This window comes from Budorcas taxicolor, chromosome 1 (genome assembly GCF_023091745.1).
Source record: "Budorcas taxicolor isolate Tak-1 chromosome 1, Takin1.1, whole genome shotgun sequence".
NCBI lineage: Eukaryota > Metazoa > Chordata > Mammalia > Artiodactyla > Bovidae > Budorcas > Budorcas taxicolor.
In genome coordinates, this window is record NC_068910.1 from 68242839 (window position 1) to 68268519 (window position 25681).

A 25681-nucleotide genomic window follows, 5' to 3' on the forward strand; every position below is an offset into this window, starting at 1 on the left:
CCTCAAGAAGAGAGGCCACTGCAATGAGAAGCCCAAGCATCGAAATGAGACAGTAACCCATGCGCAGCAACGGAGACTCAGAGTGGCCCCAAATGAACAAATCACAACTTCTTTTAAAGAAATAAAAGAGAGATGAGAAATGGCTTCAAGTCTAACATGTCTTTTGAATCCATCACCATAGGTGAACAGAGGACCTCTGTTCTCTGGGGTAAGAGAATTTCTTAATCCCTCCTATCACATAGTAAAATGACATAAATAATACATTACGGGTCAGGGGTCCAGTCTTTCTGACCTCCACTTCTCCCCTGTGGCAGCTTTCCTGTGACCGTGGCATTGTCTCTGAAATCCAGCTGCATTTCTGCTCCCTTCCAAAGTTTCATTCCACCACTGCTTCTAGAGCATTTTTTTTCCTCCCTCATGAAACACTGCTCTCATTTTTAACAGCCTTTTACTATAATGTTTCTTCTCATCAAAGGAAAGTACCTCTTTCTTTCGTGAAAGTATTAGTCGCTCAGTCGTGTCTGATTCTTTGTGACCCCATGGACTGTAGCCCTCCAAGTTCCTCTGTCCATGGAATTCTCTAGGCAAGAACACTGGAGTGGGTAGCCATTCCCTTCTCCAGGGGATCTTCCCAACCCAGGGATCAAACCTGGGTGTCCTGCACTGCAGGCGGATTCTTTACATCTAAGCCACCATGGAGGGCCTATATCTTTCCTTTGGTGGCTCACACAAAATGAAACCTTCTGTGGATAATTTCACATCGAAGCCAAATCTAGGAACTCAGTTCAGTTCAGTTCAGTTCAGTCGCTCAGTCGTGTCAGACTCTTTGCGACCCCATGAATCGCAGCATGCCAGGCCTTCCTGTTCATCACCATCTCCCGGAGTTCAATCAGACTCATGTCCATCGAGTCAGTGATGCCATCCAGCCATCTTATCCTCTGTCGTCCCGTTCTCCTCCTGCCCCCAATCCCTCCCAGCATCAGAGTCTTTTCCAGTGAGTCAACTCTTCGCATGAGGTGGCCAAAGTACTGGAGCTTCAGCTTTAGCATCAGTCCTTCCAAAGAAATTCCAGGGTTGATCTCCTTCAGAATGGACTGGTTGGATCTCCTTGCAGTCCAAGGGACTCTCAAGAGTCTTCTCCAACACCACAGTTCAAAAGCATCAATTCTTCGGTGCTCAGCCTTCTTCACAGTGCAACTCTCACATCCATACATGACCACAGGAAAAACCATAGCCTTGACTAGACGGACCTCAGTCGGCAAAGTAATGTCTCTGCTTTGGAATATACTGTCTAGGTTGGTCATCACTTTTCTTCCAAGGAGTAAGCGTCTTTTAATTTCATGGCTGCAGTCATCATCTGCAGTGATTTTGGAGCCCAAAAAAATAAAGTCTGACACTGTTTCCACTGTTTCCCCATCTATTTCCCATGAAGTGATGGGACTGGATGCCATGATCTTTGTTTTCTGAATGTTGAGCTTTAAGCCAACTTTTTCACTCTCCTCTTTCACTTTCATCAAGAGGCTTTTTAGTTCCTCTTCACTTTCTGCCATAAGGGTGGTGTCATCTGCATATCTGAGGTTATTGATATTTCTCCCGGCAATCTTGATTCCAGCTTGTGCTTCTTCCAGCCCAGCGTTTCTCATGAGGTACTCTGCATGGAAGTTAAATAAGCAGGGTGACAATATATAGCCTTGATGTACTCCTTTTCCTATTTGGAACCAGTCTGTTGTTCCATGTCCAGTTCTAACTGTTGCTTCCTGACCTGCATACAGATTTCTCAAGAGGCACGTTAGATGGTCTGGTATTCCCATATCTCTCAGAATTTTCCACAGTTTATTGTGATCCACACAGTCAAAGGCTTTGGCATAGACAAGAAAGCAGAAATAGATGTTTTTCTGGAACTCTCTTGCTTTTTCCATGATCCAGCGGATGTTGGCAATTTGCTCTCTGGTTCCTCTGCCTTTTCTAAAACCAGCTTGAACATCAGGGAGTTCACGGTTCACGTATTGCTGAAGCCTGGCTTGGAGAATTTTGAGCACTTCTTTACTAGCATGTCAGATGAGTGCAATTGTGCGGTAGTTTGAGCATTCTTTTGCACTTACTTTCTTTGGAATTGGAATGAATACTGACCTTTTCCAGTCCTGTGGCCACTGCTGAGTTGTCCAAACTTGCTGGCATACTGAGTGCAGCACTTTCACAGCATCATCTTTCAGGATTTGAAATAGCTCCACTGGAATTCCATCACCTCCACTAGCTTTGTTTGTAGTGATGCTTTCTAAGGCCCACTAGACTTCACATTCCAAGATGTCTGGCTCTAGATGAGTGATCACATCATCATGATCATCTGGGCCGTGAAGATCTTTTTTGTACAGTTCTTCCATGTATTCTTGCCACCTCTTCTTAATATCTTCTGCTTCTGTGAGGTCCAGACCATTTCTGTCCTTTGTCGAGCCCATCTTTGCATGAAATGTTCCCTTGGTATCTCTAATTTTCTTCAAGAGATCTCTAGTCTTTCCCATCCTGTTCTTTTCCTCTATTTCTTTGCATTGATCACTGAAGAAGGCTTTCTTATCTCTTCTTACTATTCTTTGGAACTCTGCATTCAGATGCTTATATCTTCCCTTTTCTCCTTTGCTTTTCGCCTCTCTTCTTTTCACAGCTATTTGTAAGGCCTCCCCAGACAGCCATTTTGCTTTTTTGCAGTTCTTTTCCATGAACTACTCTAAGCTAAATCAGCTTAGAAACATCTATCCTTCCACTGCATTGTTTAACAAGCTTCCCATTAAGCTTCTTGATCTGTTTAGCAATGTTTTCTGAACGTCTTCCAAAGTTATTTGCTAACAAGAGACACGTTCTAACCATCTTATCTTCTGGGCGTTGTTTTGGTCATTTCCACCTCACCAGGAGAATACCATTTCCCCGACTGTCAGTGAATTTTCATCTTTAGCTCTAATTGGGCTATCACATAACTTTATACATTTTTGTAAATTTTTATTGGAATACAGTTACTTCTCAATGTTCTGTTAGTTTCCGCTGTGTAGCAAAGTGACTCAGCCATGTGTATACATATATCCCCTCTGTTTTTGGATTTCCATCCCACTTAGGTCACCACAGGACATTGAGTAGACTTCCCTGTGCTATATCTCATTAGTCATCTATTGTATACACAGTATGTGTGCTCAGTAGCTCAGTCGTGTCTGACTCTGTGACCCCGTGGACTGCAGCCCTCCAGGCTCCTCTGTCCATGGGATTCTCCCGATAAGAGTACTGGAGTGGGTTGTGCTTTCCTTCTTCCAGGGGATCTTCCTGACACAGGGATCAAACCCAGGTCTCTAGCACTGAAGGCAGATTTTTTACCATCTGAGCCACCAGGGAAAATAGTAAATATATGTCGATCCCAATCTCCCATATCATATGACTTTAAGTAGCACTGGAAAACTCGAGAATTTCATCTTCATTTTCTGGATTCTATGTCTTCCTAACAGTGATGACCTCACACAGTCAGATCTCAAGGCGCACACACACAGGGTGAAGACCATGCTTCAAGAGAGTGGGTGTGAAATCACACTTCAGATGGGCTTCCCAACAGCTGCACACTTCTCTGCCTGACTTCTTGTTAGATCTGGTCAGCCCTCACCATTCTGAGTAGGAAAGACATGCAGAATCCCCACTGCCTCTGATCTAGCTTTCTTTGCAGATTTCTTTTTCAGTCATTGTTCAATTGGAAAGAGTTGATTTATGAAGGGCTTCCCAGGTGGCGCTAGCGGTAAAGAAGTCACCTGCCAATGAAGGTGACCTAAGAGACCTGGGTTCAATCCCTGAGTCGGGAAGATTCCCTAGAGTAGGAATCGGCAACCCACTCCAGCATTCTTGCCTGGAAAACTCCATGGACGGAAGAACTTGGCAGGCTATACAGTCCATGGGGTCGCAAAGAACCTGTCACAACTGAAGCAACTTAGCACGCACAGCACAATTTAGTCAAAACCCTCGTAGCTCAGTACGTAAAGAGTCTGCTTGCAATGCAGGAGACCCGGGTTCAATTCCTGGGTCAGGAAGATCCCCTGGAGCAGGAAATGGCAACCCACTCCAGTATCCTTGACCAGAGAATCCCATGGACAGAGAGAGCCTGGCGGACTACAGTCTATGGGGTTGCAAGAGTCAGGCACGACTGAGCAACTAAGCACACACACACAGATGTGCTGCTAAGTCACTTCAGTCGTGTCTGACTCTGTGTGAACCCATAGACGGCAGCCCACCAGGCTCCCCCGTCCCTGGGATTCTCCAGGCAAGAACACTGGAGTGGGTTGCCATTTCCTTCTCCAATGCATAAAGTGACAAGTGAAAGTGAAGTCGCTCAGTCGTGTCCGACTCTTGGCGACCCTGTGGACTGCAGCCTACCAGGCTCTTCCGTCCATGGGATTTTCTAGGCAAGAGTACTGGAGTGGGGTGCCATTGCCTTCTCTGACACACACAGACATGGAAACATGTAAATTCCCTCACCTGGGCACTTATAAACTGCAGGCGGCAGAAGCATACATGTGACCAAAGCATGAGGGCACCACGGTTCAGCACAGACTCCCAGCTGCACCTCCCTCACCTGTGACACAGGACGCCTGGTGCCCAGACTAGGTGAAGAAGCTGTGGTCGATTTCACTCTTGTTTTCTAGAGAAGTCAATGTAAAGAGTGGCTTTCTCATCTACCCTGCTTTAGAGGTGAATGTTTGAGGGGCTCTGCTCCCCAGTTTTTATGACCACACAAGCCCCAGTGCCCCTAAGTGGGGACCCCAAGGAGCCAAGAGAAACAGGAGCAAAAAAGGCAATAAGAAGCTGAAGGGAAAAGAAGCTTGAGTCTCTCGCGAGTCGGCCCAGAGCTTAGCTCTGTGGGAGAATGTTTTAAAAACACCTCAGATAAAAAGTGCTCCCCGAGAAGCAGTTTTTGCTCCTCTTTTCTCCCACGTTCAGGAAACTCAACCTCACATGAGTTTCAATTAACAGCTCAGATCAAGTGTCGGCCATTGGGAAACACTCCAGGTTTCAGAGCTCTCTCTCTCTCTTTTTTTTTTTTTCCATAAAGAACTGAGAAAACCAGTATGGGGCCCCACTCACCCCTGACAAGTAGCGCTCGAGCTTCTTGTTTAGGAGGAAGTAGATGGCGAGGATGTGGCAGGCGCGGTTGGAGAGCACGGTGTTGATCACATCGCTGTTCTTGTAGCCCAGCTTCTCGGTCATGTGCAGCACCACGCTGGGGCTCAGGTCTTCCAGGGAAATCCTGCTCGACAGAGGGACAGAGAACCAGTCACTGTGAGGCTCCGGGGCCCCCTTAGTGATGCTCACAAGCATGGCAGCACAGAAACCCCCTCCCACTCTCAAACACCCCCTCCCACAAGGGCTCCTTCCTGCACAGTCAGTCCACTCATTCATTCACTTGACTTATTATGAACCGTTAACATACACAACAAAAGAAAGGGAATAGTCTAATTACCCTATGTGTACATGCTAAGTTGCTTCACTTGTGGCTGACTATGCGAGCCTACGGACTGTAGCCTGCCAGGCTCCTCTGTCCATGGGATTCTCCAAGGAAAGAATACCAGAGTGGGGTGCCATGCCCTCCTCCAGGGATCTTCCCGACCCAGGGACTGAACCCGCGACTCTTGTGTCTCCTGCATTGGCAGGCGGTTCTGTACCATTAGTGCCATCTGGGTATTACCCTATGTGTATACCCAATAAGACATTACTTTGTCAACAAAGGTCCTTCTAGTCAAGGCTATGGTTTTCCCAGTGGTCATGTACGGATGTGAGAGTTGGACTGTGAAGAAAACTGAGCACCGAAGAATTGATGCTTTTCAACTGCGGTGTTGGAGAAGACTCTTGAGAGTCCCTTGGACTGCAAGGAGATCCAACCAGTCCATCCTAAAGGAGATCAGTCCTGAGTGTTCATTGGACGGGCTGATGCTGAAGCTGAAACTCCAATACTTTGGCCACCTGATGCAAAGAGCTGACTCATTGGAAAAGACCTTGATGCTGTGAAGGATTAAAGGCGGGAGGAGAAGGGGACGACAGAGGATGAGATGGTTGGATGGCATCACCGACTCAATGGACATGGGTTTGGGTAGACTCTGGCAGTTGGTGATGAACAGGGAGGCCTGGTGTGCTGTGATTCACGGGGTTGCAAAGAGTTGGACACGACTGAGGGACTGAACTGAACTGAACTGAGTACCTGGTTGAACTAATTGTTAGCACTTTGCCTTTCTTTCTTTCTTCCTTTCTGTTTTCTTTTTCTTTCTCCTGTCCTTCCTTCTTCCCTTTGCTTCCCTCTTTCTTCCTTTACTAAAGTATTTCAAATCACAAACATTTTTTCCCTAAACACCTCAGGATGCATCTTTAAAAACGAATGACATCTCCTGCAGGATCATAATACCTTCAAAATATCCCCAAAGTTTTAGAAATCTCTTAATATTCTCTGATATCTAGACTATATTCCAATTTCCCTATTCATCCCAAATTTCTTTACAATCTGACATTTTTTTTTTCCTTAAAATGTATTTATTGAAATGGGTAGAGCCCATGTAGCTTGAGTGGATGTTGGGTTGGGAAAGAAGGGTATTCAGGAGTCAGCCCAGACCATGTTTAAAGGAACAATGTGAGCTCACAAGTTCACAAAGAGGGGATCTGGGACTCAGCTGTGAAGTTGGATGCTCTCAGAGGACAGGTTAAAACTTCTATTCAAGAGTGATATGAAGATAAACTCCCTTGGGATAAAATGCCCCTAAAATGAATGCCAGGTGAGTATTTATCTCCTTATTTGGTCATTCAAGCCCCTGCTTCATGGAGTTTACATGGCAATGGGGAAGAGAGAAAATAAATCCATTTATTCTTCACAATAGTCTTACGAGGGTCCCAGAGCTTCCCTGGTGGCTCAGTGATAGAGAAACCACCTGCCAATGCAGGAGACGTGGGTTCAGTCCTTGGGTTGCAGAGATCCCCTGGAGAAAGAAATGACAGCCCACTCCAGTATCCTTGCCTGGAAAATCCCATGGACAGAGGAGCCTGGCGGGCTACATTCCATGCAGTTGCAAAGAGTTGGTCATGACTTAGCAACTAAATAACAACAACAATAAACCATTATTATCCCCATTCAACAGATGAAGAAACTGAGGCCCGCAGCAGGAAAGTAACTTGTCCAGGGGCACACTGGCAAGAAGTAGCAGCGATGTAGAACGTGAATGTAGGAGAAGGGCATAGGGAATATATGTGTTGGTAGTGGAGGTGTGTCATCAGATACAACATTCTACATTCCTGAAGAGAGAGGCAAGGACAGTAGTCTGTGAGCAGAAAGCAGGCACATCTGGCTAGAAAGCTCTGTAGCCCCGCCAAAGAGTCTGGAGACATTTTTGGTGGAACCTCTGAACCATGACACTAGGAAAAACCACAGGTACAACCCCATAGTGGTGCAGAAGAAGAGACCGACTTGCCAAGCTCACAGGGGCAGCAAGGGCAGACCTGGGTCTGTTGGCCATGGTAACTAGGTTAGCTCTCCCTCCCCTAGGTCTGGCTAAGTGCCACCCAAACAAAAGGTGTCCGAGAAACCACAAAATCTGCCTTCCTCACTCCTGTTGGCTACAAAAACCTCAAATTCTAGAAACCGTTTGGGGTAGGCTTGCTATGATTAATAGTTAAAAATAATAACACTTGTTTTAAAAGGATATGATTACTTGAAGGTTGCCAAAGCACTTAACACAGAAAAGACAACTGTTTGAAACTACCTGGTAATATCCACGTGCCCCTGGCCATGCCCTTGATCAATGAAACCACGCCTACTTGACCCCACTCCTGGCCAATGAGATCACTGCTCTTTTATGTTGGCCAATCAGACCACAGCCTCATGGCCACTCCTGCAGCCAATCAGATCATGATTTTTGTGACTCCACCCCAGCCAATCATCCATGGCTGCCGTTTGGATGTCTCCACCCTCTACCTGGAGCAGGTCCTGGAAGGGAGTGTGCTCTGGGTGTGCGATGCCACCAGGATGGGGCTGGAGTCAGAGGAGAGAGGAGAAAAGTGAGCAGTCTCTGCCCTTCCTACCCACTGTCTTCAAAAACAGGTGAGCTCTGCCAAACATAGACTGTGGACTGGCCCTTGACTAACAGCAATATTTTGAACGTTTTCAATATGCAATGTATATATTGAGTGCCTGAAGAATCCCATGGGCAGAGGAACCTGGCAAGCTATATATAGTCCATGGGGTCACAAACAGTCGGACACGACTTAGCAACTCAACCACCACCAACCATACTTGTACCAGTTGTTGAATTTGTATTACCTCTGCAAGTTTTGATGATATAAACAACATTTTTAAAGTGTTCTTAGAATACGAGGTACAATTTTGAGTCAATATGCATTAAATTCAATTTCATTCCAGTTTGGTCTAATTCTGTCCTTTGTTACCAATGACCTGCTTTCCCTCCCATCCATCTCCAGAGCTAACCTCAGGTGTGGGAGACAGTCCCAGGCAGGGTGATGGAGGAGGCAGCCAAGATCTGCTCTAGAAAAAAATGTCTGCTGCCGGAACAGAGAGGTGAGCCTGGTATACAGCAGACAGCTGTAACTGACTGGCATGAACTTATTATAAGAAGTTTCCTTTTAAAGATATTTTCTTCTTGCCTCTTGCAGGTCAACTCAGAGGCTTGAATGAATTAACAGAAGGCTTTACAGAACAGTGATAAAAAACATGAGACCTTTATTTTCTCTCTTTCCCAACCGTAAAACACTGACAACATCTAAAATAATTAAATCTGGGGCTACATACGTTGAGAAGCTATAAAATAGACTTCAAAAAGAAAATATTCCTTTCTCCAGTTGCATGTTTTTGTTAATCTGTGTCCTGGCAAATTCAGAAAAATAATTATCAAGGGCACTTTTTTTTTTTTGCATTCTATCTTTTTCAAAATAAAGACTAAGGAAGATGTGTCTTTTCTAATAGTTTAGATTTCTGGTTTCATTACTTTAAAAATGGGACATTGGTTTGCCTCGAAAAATTGGACATTGATTTGCCTCATTAAATGAGTAATGAGCCTTACCTAAAGAGAAGGCAGTGAGCTGCTGCTTTCCTTCATATGCAAGTTCTCAATCATTTTTACAATCTACCCAACTAGATCTTGAACAGCCTTTATGCCTCTGACCAAGTCCAAATGCAAAAAGGACCAAACTGGCAGAGCCAGTACAGGTAACTAGAATTTAAGATTTAATCTACAAAAGGCTGTTTATAACCCGTGGAGAAGTGACAAAATGAGCCAGGCATGAATCTCTGAATGAAGATGCAACCGGCAAGGAGGGAGGGCTGTGTCTATAATAGCTGCTTCACGCCTTTCAACACCTGCTGCACTGAGGGGGTTGAGTCTGCTCATTTAGATGGTGATTACATTAGGTTAATGACTCATTTGGCCGCCACCAGTGCCTGCTCCCTTATAGAGAGCATAGCTGTGTACTGCCAGGCAGCGTGAGCCTGGTAATGAGGCTCGGCCCCTTGGCTTTGCTTTCCATCTCACATTGGGCTAATATTTCTGGTGTCTATTTCAGGTACTAGCCCACATTGAGCCAGCGCTGGAAACCAGCAGTCTGTTTCCAGGTTCCCTTGGTAACCCAAGTCCCCTAGACTTTGTTTAAATTACCTCTCATGAGTCAAAGGCTAGAATTCTAGATGGCAGCTCTCTCTGGCCAAAGCAAGTGTCAGTGGGACCCAGGAGCCAGGTTGCAGGTCCCAGCACTGTCCACTCACACCCTCAGAAGCCCCTCAGAACCTCCTCCCCAGGAAGGAGCTCTGCCTGCCCCTCTTGTTTGGAGAAGCTGGTGCTGCAGCTTTCATAGGGCTCGGGGCCTGTTTCCAGACCGTCCTGGGCGGACGTCACCCCCTTCCCTGCCCTGTCACTGGTCTATGAGTCCCCCTTCTTCAGTGGCCCCCGCATCGTCACCTGGGCTTCAGATCTAGAATGTGCAGGCCCCTCTAGGTCTGAAGGAAGGACTCTAGGTGGGTCTCAGTCCTGGAAGGTATTTGACCCCTGGGGTCTTCACGTTTGCTATAAAGTTACCAAAGGGTGGGGGCCTTCCCTGGTGGTCCAGTGGTTGGGGCTACGCCTTCCAAGGCAGGGGGTGCAGGTTCCATCCCTGGTCAAGGAGATGGGATCCCACATGCCTCAGCCAAGAAAAACCCAAAACATAGCCCAGAAGCAGTATTGTAGCAAATTCATTAAAGACTTTAAAAAATAATGGTCCACATTAAAAAAAAAAAAATCTTAAAAAATTTTTTTTACAAAATAAAGTCACCAAGGGGAGGGTCCTTATTCCCCTAACTCAGACTAGTGAGCAGTATGTCAAACAAGTAGGGGAAAAGTGCAAGGAAGTATTTTCCTGTGTGACCCTTTGCCACCCCATGTCGCCCTCCAGGCTCCTCTGTCCATGGGGTTCTCCAGGAAAAGAATTCCGAAGTGGGTAGCCATTCCCTTCTCCAGAGGATCTTCCCGACCCAGGGATCAAATCCGGGTCTCTGGCATTGCAGACGGATTCTTGACTATCTGAGCCACCAGGGAAGCCAGGATTTTCCTGTACTTGTTTACAAGTCTGTAGTCGATACCCCCACTGGGGGACACGTGGGCCATCACAAGGTGTCCCTCCGTGTTTCCATACTGTGGGCTCCTGCCTGGAAGCTTCCTCGTGGACTCCTTCTCGAGCAAATGGCACAGGGAAACACGGGCTGAAGCCTTTCCTGCCTTTCTTCCTGCCCCCAACATTTCAGAGCAGGGACTCGGGGCTGAAACAAACATCAGAGCAAAGAGGTGGCAGAAGAGGAGCCTGTGGGTCATTTTGAAGGGACGGGGGCAATTCCACTGGATTCCAGCCGATGCTGGCAGGACAGCTCTTGAGTGGACACACACACACACTCGTACACACTCTCAAACAGATACACTCACAGACACTCCAACAGACACATGCATACTCACATACCCTCACACACTCAACACAGATTCACACACTGAAACACATACACTCACACACACAAACAGGCATACTCAGACACACACACACTCAAACAGATACACAAACAGGCCCTCCAACAGACACACATACACACATACCCTCACACACTCAACACAGATTCACACACTGAAACACATACAGACACAGACATCCACAACCAGGCATACTCAGACACACACACACAGTTACACTCACAGACACTCCAACAGACACACATACACACTCACATACCCTCACACACTCACAGATTCACACACTGAAACACATACACTCACACACACAAAGAGGCATACTCAGACACACACACACTCAAACAGATACACAGACCCTCCAACAGACACACATACTCACTTATCCTCACACACTCAAACACAGATTCACATACTGAAACACATACACTCACACACAGACACCCACAAACAAGCATACTCAGACACACACACACACACACACTCACTTGCTCACGCAGGCCTTAGCTCGTCTAAACAGTCCCTCGTGTGAATTAGAAAGAGGTGCTGCTCAAGAAAGACACAGGCCTTCAGCAGCAGGTTTGAGGAGGGGAGAGTAGCCTGGACTTCAGCCCCCACGTACCCTCTGGCAGGTGCCCCCTGAAGGGTGCACTCTGCACAACCATGTGGGATGGCCCTGCCTACACTTCTCCTGGTGCATGGAGGGGAGCCCCACATGCAGACCTGTGGGTGCAGAGAGGGGCAGGGCAGCCAAGAGAAGATGTAGCTTTCCCTGAGTCACACAGAGCATCCTCTCCACAACTATTCAGGGCTTGTAAGACAGGCCCCATCTCGCCTGAGGAGGGGTCCCTCTGCGTGCACTTAGTACCTGTTGGGATAGGTGATGTTACACGGCACTTTTCCCACGTAATTCTCATTCAGCCAGCGATTCGCCAGCGCCTGCTGAATGTTGGGCCTCTTCACAGGATCTGGTTCCAGGAGAGAACGCAGGAAGTTCACGGCTCCTGTGAAGACATTGGGCAAACGTCACACGTGTTACAGGCTGAAGGCAGACAGAGGCAGGTGACCCACCATACCTGCCAGGCCACGGCTCATCTATTTTCTGGATCTTGGGGGGCCACCCACCCAGAGTATAAGGTATCTGTCCAAGGCGGTATCTGGAACATGGTAAAGCATGAACTGGTGTGAGTCTCCCCACACACCGTACTTCCCCAAACCCCCTGTGGTTTCTCTCGCGGTTCACCACTAAAGGTGAGCCAAAGAGGAATGGACGAATGTAAAAGGACAACGCTGGATCTCAAGGTGGGTTTTAAGGAATTTATACATAGGCCTTTCAGGTGGCACTAGTGGTAAAGAACCCACCTGCCAATGCAGGAGATGTGAGAGATGCAGGTTCGACCCCTGGGTCAGGAAGATCTCCTGGAGGAGGGCATGGCAACCCATTCCAGTACTCCTGCCTGGAGAATCCCATGGACCAAGGAGCCCAGTGGGCTACAGTCCATGGGGTCACAAAGAGTTGGACATGACTTAGCGTCTACACCACCATATATATATATATATATTTATATGGAATTCCCTGGCAGTCCAGCAACTAAGACTCTGTGCTCTCCCAATGCAGACGGCCTGGGTTCAATCCCTTGTCAAGGAAGTAGATCCCACATGCCACAACTAAAAGATCACGCATGCCACAACCAAGACTCAGATTCTTTTCCAGATTCATTTCCCTTATAGATGATTGCAAAATACTGAGTAGAGTTCCCTGTGCTACACATGCATCCTTTAAGATTATTTCAATGGAGACAAGAATACAACACTGAAGAAAATGTTTACAATGCACGTGAAGGTCACAGGCTCCAAAACTGTTGAGCATGAGAATATGCAGGTCCTCATATGGACAAAGACTGCCAGGGATTCCCTGAAAATGAAGATGCTCTCTCTCGCTTGAGTTTGGGGACCAGGATGTTTTCTTATGTATACTCATTTTATAAAGCACTGTGATAGTACCCTTGCAATAGAAAAAATATTCTTTTATGGAACTTTGTACATGATATCCCATTTCCAATATACCAAATAAAACTTTGTGGAAACGAATCTTAATTTGCTTGGTCACCAAACTTTTTCAATCTTTTTCTCTAAAGCTATTTTTTAGTTTCCTAAGATAATCCATATAGTTAAGGCTATTGTCTTTCCAGTAGTCATGTACAAATATGAGAAATGGACCATCAAGAATGCAGGGCACTAAAGAATTGATGTTTTCAAACTGTGGTGTTGGAGAAGACTCTTGAGAGTTCCTTGGAAAGCAAGGAGATCAAACCAATCAATCTTACAGGAAATCAACCCTGAATACTCATTAGAAGAACTGATGCTGAAACTGAAGCTCCAATACTTAGGCCACTTGATGTGAAGAGCCAACTCATTGAAAAAGACCCTGATGCTGGCAAAGATTGAGGGCAGAAGAAGGGTGTGACGGAGGATGAGATGATTGGATGGCATCACTGATTCAATGAACATGAATTTGAGCTAGCTCCGAGAGATAAGTCAAGGACAGAGGAGCCTGGCGTGCTGCAGTCCAAGGGGCTGCAAAAAAGTTGGACATGACTTGGCGACTGAACAATAGCAACAGGATAATCTAACCTTTCAAAGAAAAGTCATAAAAACTGTCACTTTCTCACAGGCTTCAGTTGTCATTTTAAAACTGTCCTTTGAAGAATGATGGGTATTATGGTCAACCATCTTTGCAAGGTAAAAATGAAGCTGTCAAGAGGGGCTAACTCTGATGCCAGAACCAACCCCAAAGAAAAAACTTTTGCTAGGTCAGGCCACCAGGTAACCCTTCCACGAAGGTTTCCAAGCAGTGGATGAGGCTACTGGAAGGCCATTTCCTTTTGAGAATGCAATGGGTAAAAATATATGTGTAGATGACAATGCAGACATGAGAGGTATTTAATATTCTAAGTTTTATAGCTGGATCTCCAAATACAACTTTTCTACAATGTTCTTCAGTGCTCTGAAGAGCAAATGGGGCTGTAAAAGAGGGGTTTCTCTTGTTGGAACCTCTACCTCCCTTCTCTCCACTTCCCTATATTGTAAGGTCATTTGGATGCTTAATCGGGGCATCTATTGGTCAAAGAAAAAAAGACTGTGAGCATAATGAGTTGAAACCAGGAGACTCTTCAGTTAATGATGTTTCTGAGACATCTCTGCTGTTGTCATTGTTCAGTTGCTCAGTTGTGTCCAACTCTTTGCATCCCCATAGACTGCAGCACGCCGGGCCTCCCTGTCCATCACGAAACTCACGTCCATCGAGTCAGTGATGCCATTCAACCATCTTGTCCTCTGTGTCATCTTCTTGTCTCTTCTTGTCATCTTGTCATCAATCCCTTGTCATCTCCTCCTGCCCTCAATCTTTCCCGGCATCAGGGTCTTTTCCAATGAGTCAGTCTTCGCATCAGGTGGCAAAAGTACTGGAGCTTCAGCATCAGCCCTTCCAATGAATATTCAGGACTGATCTCCTTTAGGACTGACAGGCTGGATCTCCTTGCAGTCCAAGGGATTCTAAAGAGTCTTCTCCAACATCACAGCTCAAAAGCATCAATTCTTTAGTGCTCAGCCTTCTTTATGGTCCAACTCTTACACCCATACATGACTAATGGATAAACCATAGCTTTGACTAGATGGACCTTTGTTGCCAAAGTAATGCCTCTGCTTTTTAGTATGCTGTCTAGGTTGGTCATAACTTTTCTTCCAAGGAGTAAGCGTCTTTTAATTTCATAGCTGCAGTCACCATCTGCAGTGATTTTGGAGACCCCCAAAATAAAGTCTCTCACTGTTTCCATTGTTTCTCCATCTGTTTGCCATGAAGAGATGGGACCAGATGTCATGATCTTAGTTTTTTGAATGCTGAGTTTTAAGCCAACTTTTTCACTCTCCTCTTTCACTTTCATCAAGAGGCTTTTTAGTTCCTCTTCACTTTCTGCCATAAGGGTGGTGTCATCTGCATATCTGAGGTTACAGACATTTCTCCTGGCAATCTTGATTTCAGCTTGTGCTTCATCCAGCCCAGCATTTCTCATTATGTACTCTGCATATAAGTTAAGTAAGCAGGGTGACAATATACAGATGTATTCCTTTCCCAATTTGGAACTAGTCTGTTGTTCCATGTCCAGTTCTAACTGTTGCTTCTTGACCTTCATACAGTTTCTCAGGAGGCAGGTAAGGTGATCTGGTATTCCCATTTCACGAAGAATTTTCTACAAGTACTTCTCTGCTGTCTTCTTGATCAGTACTGTCATCGACAGGAGATTGTTGGATCCCACCAAAAAAAGATATCCCACATCCAAGGGCAAAGGAGAAGCTCCAACAAGACAGTAGGAGGGGTGAAATAGTGTTTAGAGTTAAACCCCATAGCCACCAGAGATATTAAGGGGGCTCAAACAAAAGCTTGTGCGCACCAGGACCCAGAGACTCCACAAGAGACTGGGCCAGACCTGCCTTTGAGTGTTTGCATGTCTCCTGTGCAGGCATGGGTCAGCAGTGGCCTGCCATGGGGACAGGGGCTCTGGCTGCAGCAGGCCTTGGAGGTGCAGCATATGGCCAAGTCCTCTTGGAGGAGATCGCCATCAGCCCCACCATAGAGCTGCCAACCAGACAACCCACAAACTGGAGAACAGTTATCCCAAAGAAGTTCTCTCACTGCTGCAAAAGTTCTAGGGTCCACAGCAGACTTCCCAACCTGGGGATCTGGCAAAGAGACTGAGAACCCCCAGGGAATTTGACTTGACAGCCAGTGGGATTTGATTACAGAACTTCCACAGGACTAGGGAAACAGACTCTTAGAAGGCACAAACAAAACCCTGTGCACACCAGGACCCAGGAGAAAGGAGCAGTGACCCCAAAAGAGACTGAGCCAGAGTTACCTGTGAGTGTCTAGGAGTCTCCAGCAGAGGCATGGGAAGACACTGGCCTGCCGCAGGTCAGGGGCACTGAATACAGCAGTTCCAGGAGCCACGGTGTACTGGCCTAAGTCCTTTTGAAGGAGGTTGCCATTACCCCTGCCAAACTACAGGGAGGGAACACAGCCCCACCCATCAGCAGAAAACTGGACATCTCTGTTGCTTACCCTCAAGGCACCTAAACAGCAACCCAGGCTTTTTCAGAGTATGATTTTACCCCAAAGAGCTAAGAACAGACTGGATGTGAGTTTTTGTTCTATTTTCAGAACCAAGCACTCTGCGCCATCACAAATCGCTGATGAGCACAAGTAATTTTAGTTCAGATCTCTACCAGTGAATTTTCTTTCTTTGGACATCGCAAATATTGCATTAGTATCCAAAAAGGATTTTGAAAACATCTTTGGAGCTCTTTGAAGTCTGTGTGAGGGTCTTGAATATCCCTATGACTCATGAGCAAAAGGCATAAAAATATTTTCCACTGTTCTGGAAAGCTGTGGGGGCCATGGCTACACATCCCACCCCACACTTCTAAGCTAGTGCTTGGGGTCTCCATTCGGAGCAAGGCATAGGGATGACCCACCCAGGGTGCGGTCCCTCTCTGCGCCCCGTGTCACAGACGGTACACACTCCTCCGGTGCAAAACCTGTTTCCTCCAAGCATCAGCTTTCTGGAGCCTGGGCTGGCTTGTGTGAGCTCCAAGACCCCGTGCCTTGGGAAAGAGCCCCATGAGGCAGGCAAAGCCATCAAATTCTTTGTTCTATTGCAGCCCGTGGGATGTTGAGAGAGATCTCACCTGTACCAGAGGCTCCTTCCCCATCAGCTCCCAGGAGAAAGCAGCAACAACAATTATTTGATGATTGAGGCTTCTCGGAAATCCTTTTCACCCTATCTATATAAATTCTTTTTAGATTCTCATCATTATAGTTTATTACAAGATAATGACTATAGTTCCCTGTTCTATACAGTAGGACCTTGTTTATTTTATATATAGTCGTGTGTATCTGTTAATCCCAAACTCCTAATTATCCCTCCTCCCTTTGCCCTTTGGTAACTATAAGTTTGTTTTCCACGTCTGTGAATCTGTTTCTGTTTTATAAATAAATTCATTTAAATCATTTTTTTTTTTAGATTTCACATATAAGTGATAACATATGATATTTGTCTCTAGCTGTCTTTTTATGATAATCTCTAGGCCTACCCAAGTTGCTGCAATGGCATTATTTCCTTCTTTTTTGTGGCTAAGTAGCATTCCAGTGGTGTGTGTGTGTGTGTGTGTGTGTGTGTGTGTGTGTACCACAATTTCTTTATCTAGTCATCTGTCAATGAACATTTAGGTTGCTTCCTTGTCTTGCTTATTGTAAATAATACTGCTACAAACATGTATCTTTTCAAATTAGAGTATTCTCCAGATACATGCCCAGGAGTGGGATTGATGGGTCATATGGTAATTCTGGCTTCCCCAGTGGCGTGGGGGTAAAGAAACCACCTACGATGCAGGCAACCCAGGAGATGTAGGTTCGATCCCTGGGTCGGGAAGGTCTCCTGAAGGAGGGCATGGCAACCCACTCCAGTATTCTTGCCTGGAGAATCCCATGGACATGGCAGCCTGGTGGGCTCCAGTCCAGAGGGTCGCAGAGTCAACACGACTGAAGTGACAGCACACACACACGCATGGTAATAACTAGTTTTAGTTTTTAGGGAACCTCTATACTGTTCTCCATAGTGGCTGCACCACTTCACATTCCTACCAACAGTGTAGGATGATTCCTTTTTTTCCCACATGCTCTCCAGCACTTATTATTTGTAGACTCTTTGATGATGGCCATTCTGACCAGTGTGAGGGGATACCTCATTGTCGCTTTGATTTGCATCTGTCTAATAATGAGTGATGCTGAGCATCTTTTCACGTAAAATCAATTAGCACTGACACATCCCTCGCAGATGCTAACATCCCGCCTTTAGTATCACCTCAGTGACTTCATGGGGCAAAACCCGCTTGATCTAAAGTGAGTATCTGGAATGTGTTCAAAATGCCTTCCTTGAGGTGTAGTGATGAAAAGGTAAACATGGAAGCTGTGAAAGGCATTCACGACTCTGTGATGTACAAGCACCAACAAGCACAAAGAGAAACTCTGGAAGCCAGAATTGGAAAGATCCCAACAGCTTAAGCTTTCGAACTACTTGGTGGGGAAGAGGGACGATTCTTGGAAAGCATGCAGAACAGACTCAAAGGGCAATAACACTGTGCTCTTTTTCAGCTCAAATTTGGCAAAAATTCTTCCAACTTCATCTAAAAAAAGCGTATTGTTATACAGTAGATGTGGAGAGACCATTACAAGTATGAGTGATATAAATTAATAAAGATGTGGTAATGAGACACTTAATAAAATGGCACATTCTCAATTTGGATATTTCGGTTTTGATATTACTTAAAACATGAGGACAATAGATAACACTGCCAAATCTGCAGTGGGGAAGGGAGGGGGGGCATCTTACACAAAATAAAGTAAGAAAAAATAGAAAAGCAACCCTTTATACATAGCTCAGTTGGTAAAGAATCCACCTGCAAGGCAGGAGACCCCAGTTTGATTCCTGGGTTGGGGAGATCTGCTGGAGAAAGGATAGGCTACCCACTCCAGTATTCTTGGGCTTCCCTCATAGCTCAGCTGGTAAAGAATCTGCCTGCAATGTGGGAGACCTGGGTTCCATCCCTGGGTTGGGAAGATCCCCTAGAGAAGGGAAAGGCTACCCACTCCAGTATTCTGGCCTGGAGAATTCCATGGACTATACAGTCCATGGTTGCAAAGAATCAGACACAGCTGAGTGACTTTCACTTTCACTTTCAAAGAAGCAACTCCGTACAGGAGGGAAGTTCAGATTTGGGGGTCAAGGGGAAGTAAATAAAAAACTGGAGAAGCTATATAATCTTGCTGGGACTCAGTTTCCTCCTTGATAAATTGGGAATAATAGAGCTTAACTTACAGAGTTGTTATGAGAACAGAAGACGCTATGAAAAGCACTTACCCATGGCCATTCAATAAACGGCAGCCACTCCTGTGCTGGAAGCTAGTATTCTGGGATGTGAACGAGCTGGTGTCACATGGTACCACAGATGAGGGTGCGCCAGCATGGTGGAAGGAAAAAGTGGTCAACTTGGGGTGCAAATAACAAAGAGCTGGAGAAGCAGGGGGCTGATGGAAAGCAGTGGCTGATCCCCAGAACTCATGTCCTTCACTCTATAAACCAGAGAAGATGACCTGAGCTTCCTCACCATCAAGGGTGCAGTTCTGGGCCCTACTGGATCGGGCCAGATCTCATAGCTGAGTAGCCAAACGAGTCTGTGGGCTGGCTTCCCAGACCACACACTTTAACACAAGGGCCAGGCCAGGGACTCAGATTCCCTGAACAACTACTATGTGCCAACACTATGCTTGATAGCACAAACCTGGCACAAAAGGTTAAAGCCTGAGATGGATAGATATTTACATATCTTACTATTGGAGATCAGTCCTGAATATTCATTAGAAGGACTGATGCTGAAGCTGAAACTCCAATCCTTTGGCCACCTGATGCGAGGAACTGACTCATTTGAAAAGACCCAGATGCTGGGAAAGATTGAAGGCAGGAGGAGAAGGGGACAACAGAGGATTAGATGGTGGGATGGCATCACTGACTCAATGGACATGGGTTTGGGTGGACTCTGAGAGTTGGTGATGGACAGACAGGGAGGCCTGGCGTGCTGCAGTCTATGGGGTCGCAAAGAGTTGGACACAACTCAGCGACTGAACTGAACTGAAATGAAACATCTACTCATCTCAGGCTTTAACCCTCTGTGTCGGAATAGTAAGAGAATAAAAGAGGGGAGTGAAAGTGTTAGTAGCTCAGTTATGTCTAACTCTTTGCAATCCCATGGACTGTCCCACCAGGCTCCTCTGCCCATGAGATTCTCCAAGCAAGAATACTGGAGGGGATTGCCATGCCCTTCTCCAGGGTATCTTCCCAACCCAGGGATCGAATCCAGGTCTCTTGCATCGCAGGCAGATTCTTTCCCACTGAGCCATTAGGGAAGTCAAAAGGGGCGGAGGGCATGTCCAAATTCCTATATCATAAAATCAGATATAAAAATGCATTTCATGCTTGTTCATGCTTGACCAATCAAGACTATAAGGTCCTGTACAGATACGAAGATCTCTAAAAAGCATACACAGAGTTTAAGTTCAGTTCAGAGTTTAAGGCCAATGTCAAAACTGTCTGTTCCAAGCAAGAGCTACGTGAGACTGGATATCAACTCCAATGATACCAAAATTGCTTGGAACATTTCTAATATTTCTTCTGTTCTCTTCGGACTTAAAAAAAAAAAGATATTTTCAGGGTGCAACTTTTACTTCTTTGAAGGCAAATTGAATTGTCACAATAAGAAGGCACCTACAGCCTAGCCTGCTAAGTAATAGTACTGGGATAAAAACAAGGTTGGTTCAGAAGCAATGAAACTGATTTCCTTGCGGTTTTAGTCTGCCTGTCCTTGCCCCGCTGCCCGACCCACCCCAGTGCCGATGGCAGGGACCCCCTCCTCCCACAGCCTGTGGCTCACACAAGTAATGCCACTTAATCAGATATTTCTGGCTTTTCACCTTCCAGACACATGGTAGGATTGCATTTCCTCAGCTCCTTTAGCTGGGTGAAGCCATGTGAAATGTTTTAGAAAGTTACAAGTTATGAGTGGAATGTTGGTGGGAGATTTCTCTGCTGAAAACAGACCTCCTAGATTTCTGTTTCCCTCTGCTCAGATCAGACACATTCGAAATAGTGGCTGCCCCACTGGTCTGGGAGCCTGATTGACAAGAATGAGCAGGGAGGGATCAACTTCTGATCCAACTCTCCACAGATATGTAGCATGAATGAGACATGAATCTTGGTTGAATTCCCTAGTTGTTCAGTGATTAGGACTCCGAGCTTCCAAGGCAGTGGGTATAGGTTCAATCCCTGCTCGGAGAGCTAAGATTCTGCATGCTACATGGCACAACCAACAAGAAGAAAAGAATCTTTGTTGTCTTATGCCACTGAGATCAGGGGGCTATTTGTTACTGCAGCATAACCTAGGCATCCTGACTAGTAAGTACAATGAGAAGCAGCTCTAACTCTTCAGGGTCTCACTGGAATTCAAAGTGAACACTGTCTGCTTTTTCCAGGCATAAAGTTAGAAACAACCTCCTACCTCCTATTATTCTTTGTATTGGGATACTTTAGACAAAACAGGCTCTGAACAATAAGAGGAACTTCAAAATCACTCTGAAAGATGGCAGCCCTATGATTATAAAACTCTTAAAGAGACTACATTGAAAGACTGCATTTATTTGTAAGTGTTAAATCTTACTTGTTACCACAATGAGGTATCATTATATCCCTATCAGAATGGCTAAAATTAAAAACAGTGAGAGTACCAAATGCTGGCAAGGATGCAGAGAAACTGGATCACTCATGCCTTGCTAGAAAGAACGCAAATGGTACAGCCACTCAGAACAGAAATGTAGCAGTTGCTTACAAAACCAATTATACACTTATTATACAACCCAGCTATGTCACTCAGACAAGTGAAAACATGTTCTCACAAAACCTGTATATAAATATTGACAGCAGATTTATACATAGTATCTGGAAACAACTCAATATACTTCTGTAGGTAAATACATACACTATGGTAAATCTATACCATGGACTACTACTCAGCAAGAAAAAAACAAACAAAGATTTGGTGTGTGAAACGACTTGGATGGATCCCAAAGGAATTATGCTAAGTGAAAAGAAGAGATACAACTATATTGGATTTTTGAAAAGACAAAATTACAGAATTGGAGAACAGGTTAGTGGTGGCCAGCGGTTAGGCAAGGTGGGAGGCAGGGAGCTGGCTGAGGCTACAGAATGGTAAGATAAGGAATTCTGGTCACGGAATTGTTCCATATCTTGACTTAATTATCACATGAATCTGCACATGTGGTGATGACACTGCAGAGAATTAAATACACGCCAACACAAGTGCATGTTCATCTGAATAAGGTCAATGGCTTTTAACCGAGTCCTAGTGGCAACCCTAAACTGCAGTTATTTAAGAGCCTATCAACGGGGGGAACTGGGTGAAGCGTAAACATATCTCTGCATAATTTCTCACAACTGCGTATGAGTCCACACTTACACCACAACCAGAAGTTTTTTATAAACCTTAAGTGGCTAAAAAACAAACAAAAACCCAACTGTATCTTTATTCTCCGTCCCCGTATCCTGGTTTATCTTCTTTATTTTTGGCTGTTCTGGGTCTTCATTGCTGCACAGCGTTTCTCTAGTTGCAGCGCACAAGCCTCTCTTTCTTGTGGAGCAGAGGTTCGATGGCATGTGGGCTTCAGGAGCTGCGGTGCATGGACTCAGGAGCTGCAGTTTCCAGGGGAAAGCCCCTTTCCAACTTTCTTTAGAACACTTAAACTACTAAACATCACATGTGTTTATCTGTTATTTTTTGCCTCCTCTGCTGATATGTAAGCTGTACATGGATAGAGACTGTTTTGTCTTCCTGGTGCCTAGAACATCTCTAGCACCAAGTTGATGCCCAGGATCGACTTGTGGAATAAGTGAGTAAATGTGAAATATGAATGAATGAATGTGCTTCCAATGCAGCACTTTCAACATTCTGGCAAGCTCTAAAACCTACACAAAACAATTTGATCAACATTTTGCATATTTTCTAACTCCACAAGTTACAGGTCTCAGTGCAGAACTATTCCTTTTATAACAACAGAAACGTAACTCATCTTTCCAAGCACATAATGCCTGCTTTGCTTTCAGCCTCCAGAGATTCAACACGCCTCAGCAGAGGTGAAAGAATGAGCCAAATTAGATAATTATAGAAGAATGCATTTCAGCTTGGGTGCTATTTGGCAAGCATAAATTCTAGGTCAGCTTCATGGATGCTTTATAAACTCAAGCGAAAAAAAAAAACCACCAAAAAAACTAATAGTAGTCAAACAAAAATGCCATATTTGAACCATGTATCATAAGTTGAAGTCAAATAATTACTCCTTTTTTTCTTTTTTGGCCACATGCCTTATCTCAGTGAAGCTGAGTTTATTCTAAGGAGCCAATTAAATGACCATCAAGGCCAAGCGGAGGCCGGGAACTCGAAGTGAATTGCAAACCAAACAAAAGAACAAATTGCACTCATTTCCTGGATCTGAAACCAAACCTTAACAGGAACTGTTTACTGAAACGTGAACCAGCTCAAGTTTGAGAGTAACTTCCTAAACACACCTGAGGATTCAGTCTAATCAAGTAACCGAACCCATATATATTTAAAAGCTTTTGAACAGACTTGGAAACTCACATTGCTAAACAAATCCCAGAACAAACTCGAATGAAACTAATAGTTCTTTACGGTGAGTTGACTAAGGAACCACACAATAGCAATGTGATGATCGACCTTCTTTTTTCTGAGTCAACATTATAATATGGTGAGTTTTAACGCAACTGAGCCTGCAATTATTTTTCCAAGGGAGACTATACGATCCTTTTGACAGGTGTGTACTGTGTGCAGGAGGAGGAAGGAGGAAGTTGGGGGGGGGCAGGATTATAACGGACAAGGAAAGGACTCAGAGGAGATGAAGGGAAGTGTGTCCTTAGAAATGGGAAACCCAACCGTTTCTGGAGACTTCGTTTTCATACTAGGAAGAGACAAAGGCAGTCACAGGGTCGTCCAGACACCAAAGCTGCAGGACCCTGGACCCTGGAGCGGCAGGCGCGTTACCTGTGGAGAGCTGGGCGGGGAGCGGGTTCATTTCTTTGTCCACCATCTTCTGGTACAAGGCCCTCAGGCTGAACGGCTCCACTGTGAAAGGCAGGGTCCCGGTCAGCATGGCATACATGTTCACACCTCTGAAAGGAGAGACGCACCAGAGCGTGAGACCGGAAGACGACCCGGGAAGAAGGCAGGGCCGTGGGGAAGCTGGGTCCCGCCGCCTCCGCGTCCACCTCGGCGCTGCTCGGCCATTCCTAGAGCGCTCAGCCCTGCGCTGAGACAGGAAGCGTGGAAGGCGCGAGCGGAAGCGCAGCTGCGGAGACTCGGACCCTGGTGACAGCAGGGGCTTAAAGAGCGTCGGGGTGACACAAACGAGCTTATTATAAAACAGGGACAGACTTAGAAAAGAAACGTGGGGTGACCAAAAGGGAGAGGCAGCGGGATAACTTAGGAGTTTGGGATTAACATACACACACTCCATAACTCCACTCAATATTCTGTAATAACCTATATGGGAAAGAATCTGGAAAAGAATGAACCCATGTATCTGAATAACTGAAGCACTTTGCTGTACACCTGAAACCATCACAATACTGTAAATCAACTATCTTTCAATATAAAATAAAAATTAAAAAAATAAATTCAAGGACTTTCCTGGAGGTCCTGTTAAGACTCCACGCTTCCACTACAGGGGACATGGGTTTGTTCCCTGGTCGGGGAACTAAGATCCCACAGGCCGTGGGGCACAGCCAAAAAATTAACTAATCAACTTTTAAAAAGTAAATAAAGAGCTTCAGAAGCTACCCCATAAGGAGGGGAAACTATGTCCTTTTCTTCTGGAAGGAAGTCTAGACCAAATGATGTGAAAAATGCCTGGGGAATCTTGTGTAAGTACGAACCTAGAATAAAAGTAGTTCCGCCATGATGCGGTTTTCAAGTGTTTACAAGGTGGAGCCCGGAGGAGGCCAGATCAAAAAAGTACATGGCAAGACCCTCCATGGGAGGGCAAGTCGCAGTCTGGCTAGCCTGCTTGGCTACTCCTCAGCCCTTGGAGACAGAAGCCTCACACCCCAAACTGGTGTTTCGCCCTTCTCTTGAAATCCGTTTTGGCCTGTACCTAGAGAAATTCCTCTGGAGGTGGGGAGGAAGGGAGATCTCTTTCCCACTCTTATTTTTCGTATCATTTTTTATTGGGAGATTCTGCCATCCAGCTCACATGTGGTCAAAATGCCTTCCGAATGGGCTTCACTACCTACATCCAAAACCAAACTAGAGAACAGCAACATCTCTTGGAGGATTTTTCTTTTCCTGATGTGCAAAACCTAATGCCATTTTGATGAGATTTCCTGATGGGGTGAAATGCCTGGCCTGCCAACAGGTCTCGACTGCTCAAAAGCGCCCCAGGGAGCGTTTTAAAAGAGGCAACAAGATCTCCAGTCAAAACAAATCCAATGAGACTGATTGAAATGAAGACCCATGGGGCCTGTTCAACTGAGGTGCCTCTGAATTACGGCGCTCTGGAGAGGGACAGGTCCAGAGTCCACAGGCTCTGGCTAGAAGTCATTCTCGAATTGCAGACATATACTAAGACCCAGTTCTTGCTCTGTAACTCGAAGTGGAGTTAGGGAGACGGATACATCACCATTCACTTCTCAAATGCTCGCAGGCTGGCTCTCAGTCTCAGGCAGCGTATTGATGGATGGCCCCCGGGGGGGTTACCAGATAAGGAGCTGCCATCTCAGACTTAGAACTGGGTGAAAGCAGACAATCAGCAAATCAACAAATAAATAAGTTCAAGCGTTTCAACTAGTGAGTGCAGAGAGGATAAGAAAATGCTGAACTCTGCTGCTCTGCACCCCAGACGAGTTCAATTAAGGGAGAGAGATGACTATAATAAGTACTTGAAGATGGGAGCCCTCTCGGGGTAAGTATATGTGTGTGAGTTTATC

At 45.5% G+C, this 25681-nt stretch overlaps 1 protein-coding gene across 1 annotated transcript in view; it reads right to left on the minus strand.

Moving 5' to 3' along the window:
• HUNK (hormonally up-regulated Neu-associated kinase) overlaps positions 1-25681 on the minus strand; it is a 134062-nt gene that overhangs the window by 27144 nt on the left and 81237 nt on the right. Inside the window, exons 5-7 of the mRNA XM_052638295.1 lie at positions 23742-23869; positions 11869-12004; positions 5107-5269 (exon numbers count right to left, since the gene is read on the minus strand). Of these exons, the coding sequence (XP_052494255.1) occupies positions 5107-5269; positions 11869-12004; positions 23742-23869 (427 nt within the window). The remainder of the gene's footprint in view (positions 1-5106; positions 5270-11868; positions 12005-23741; positions 23870-25681) is intronic.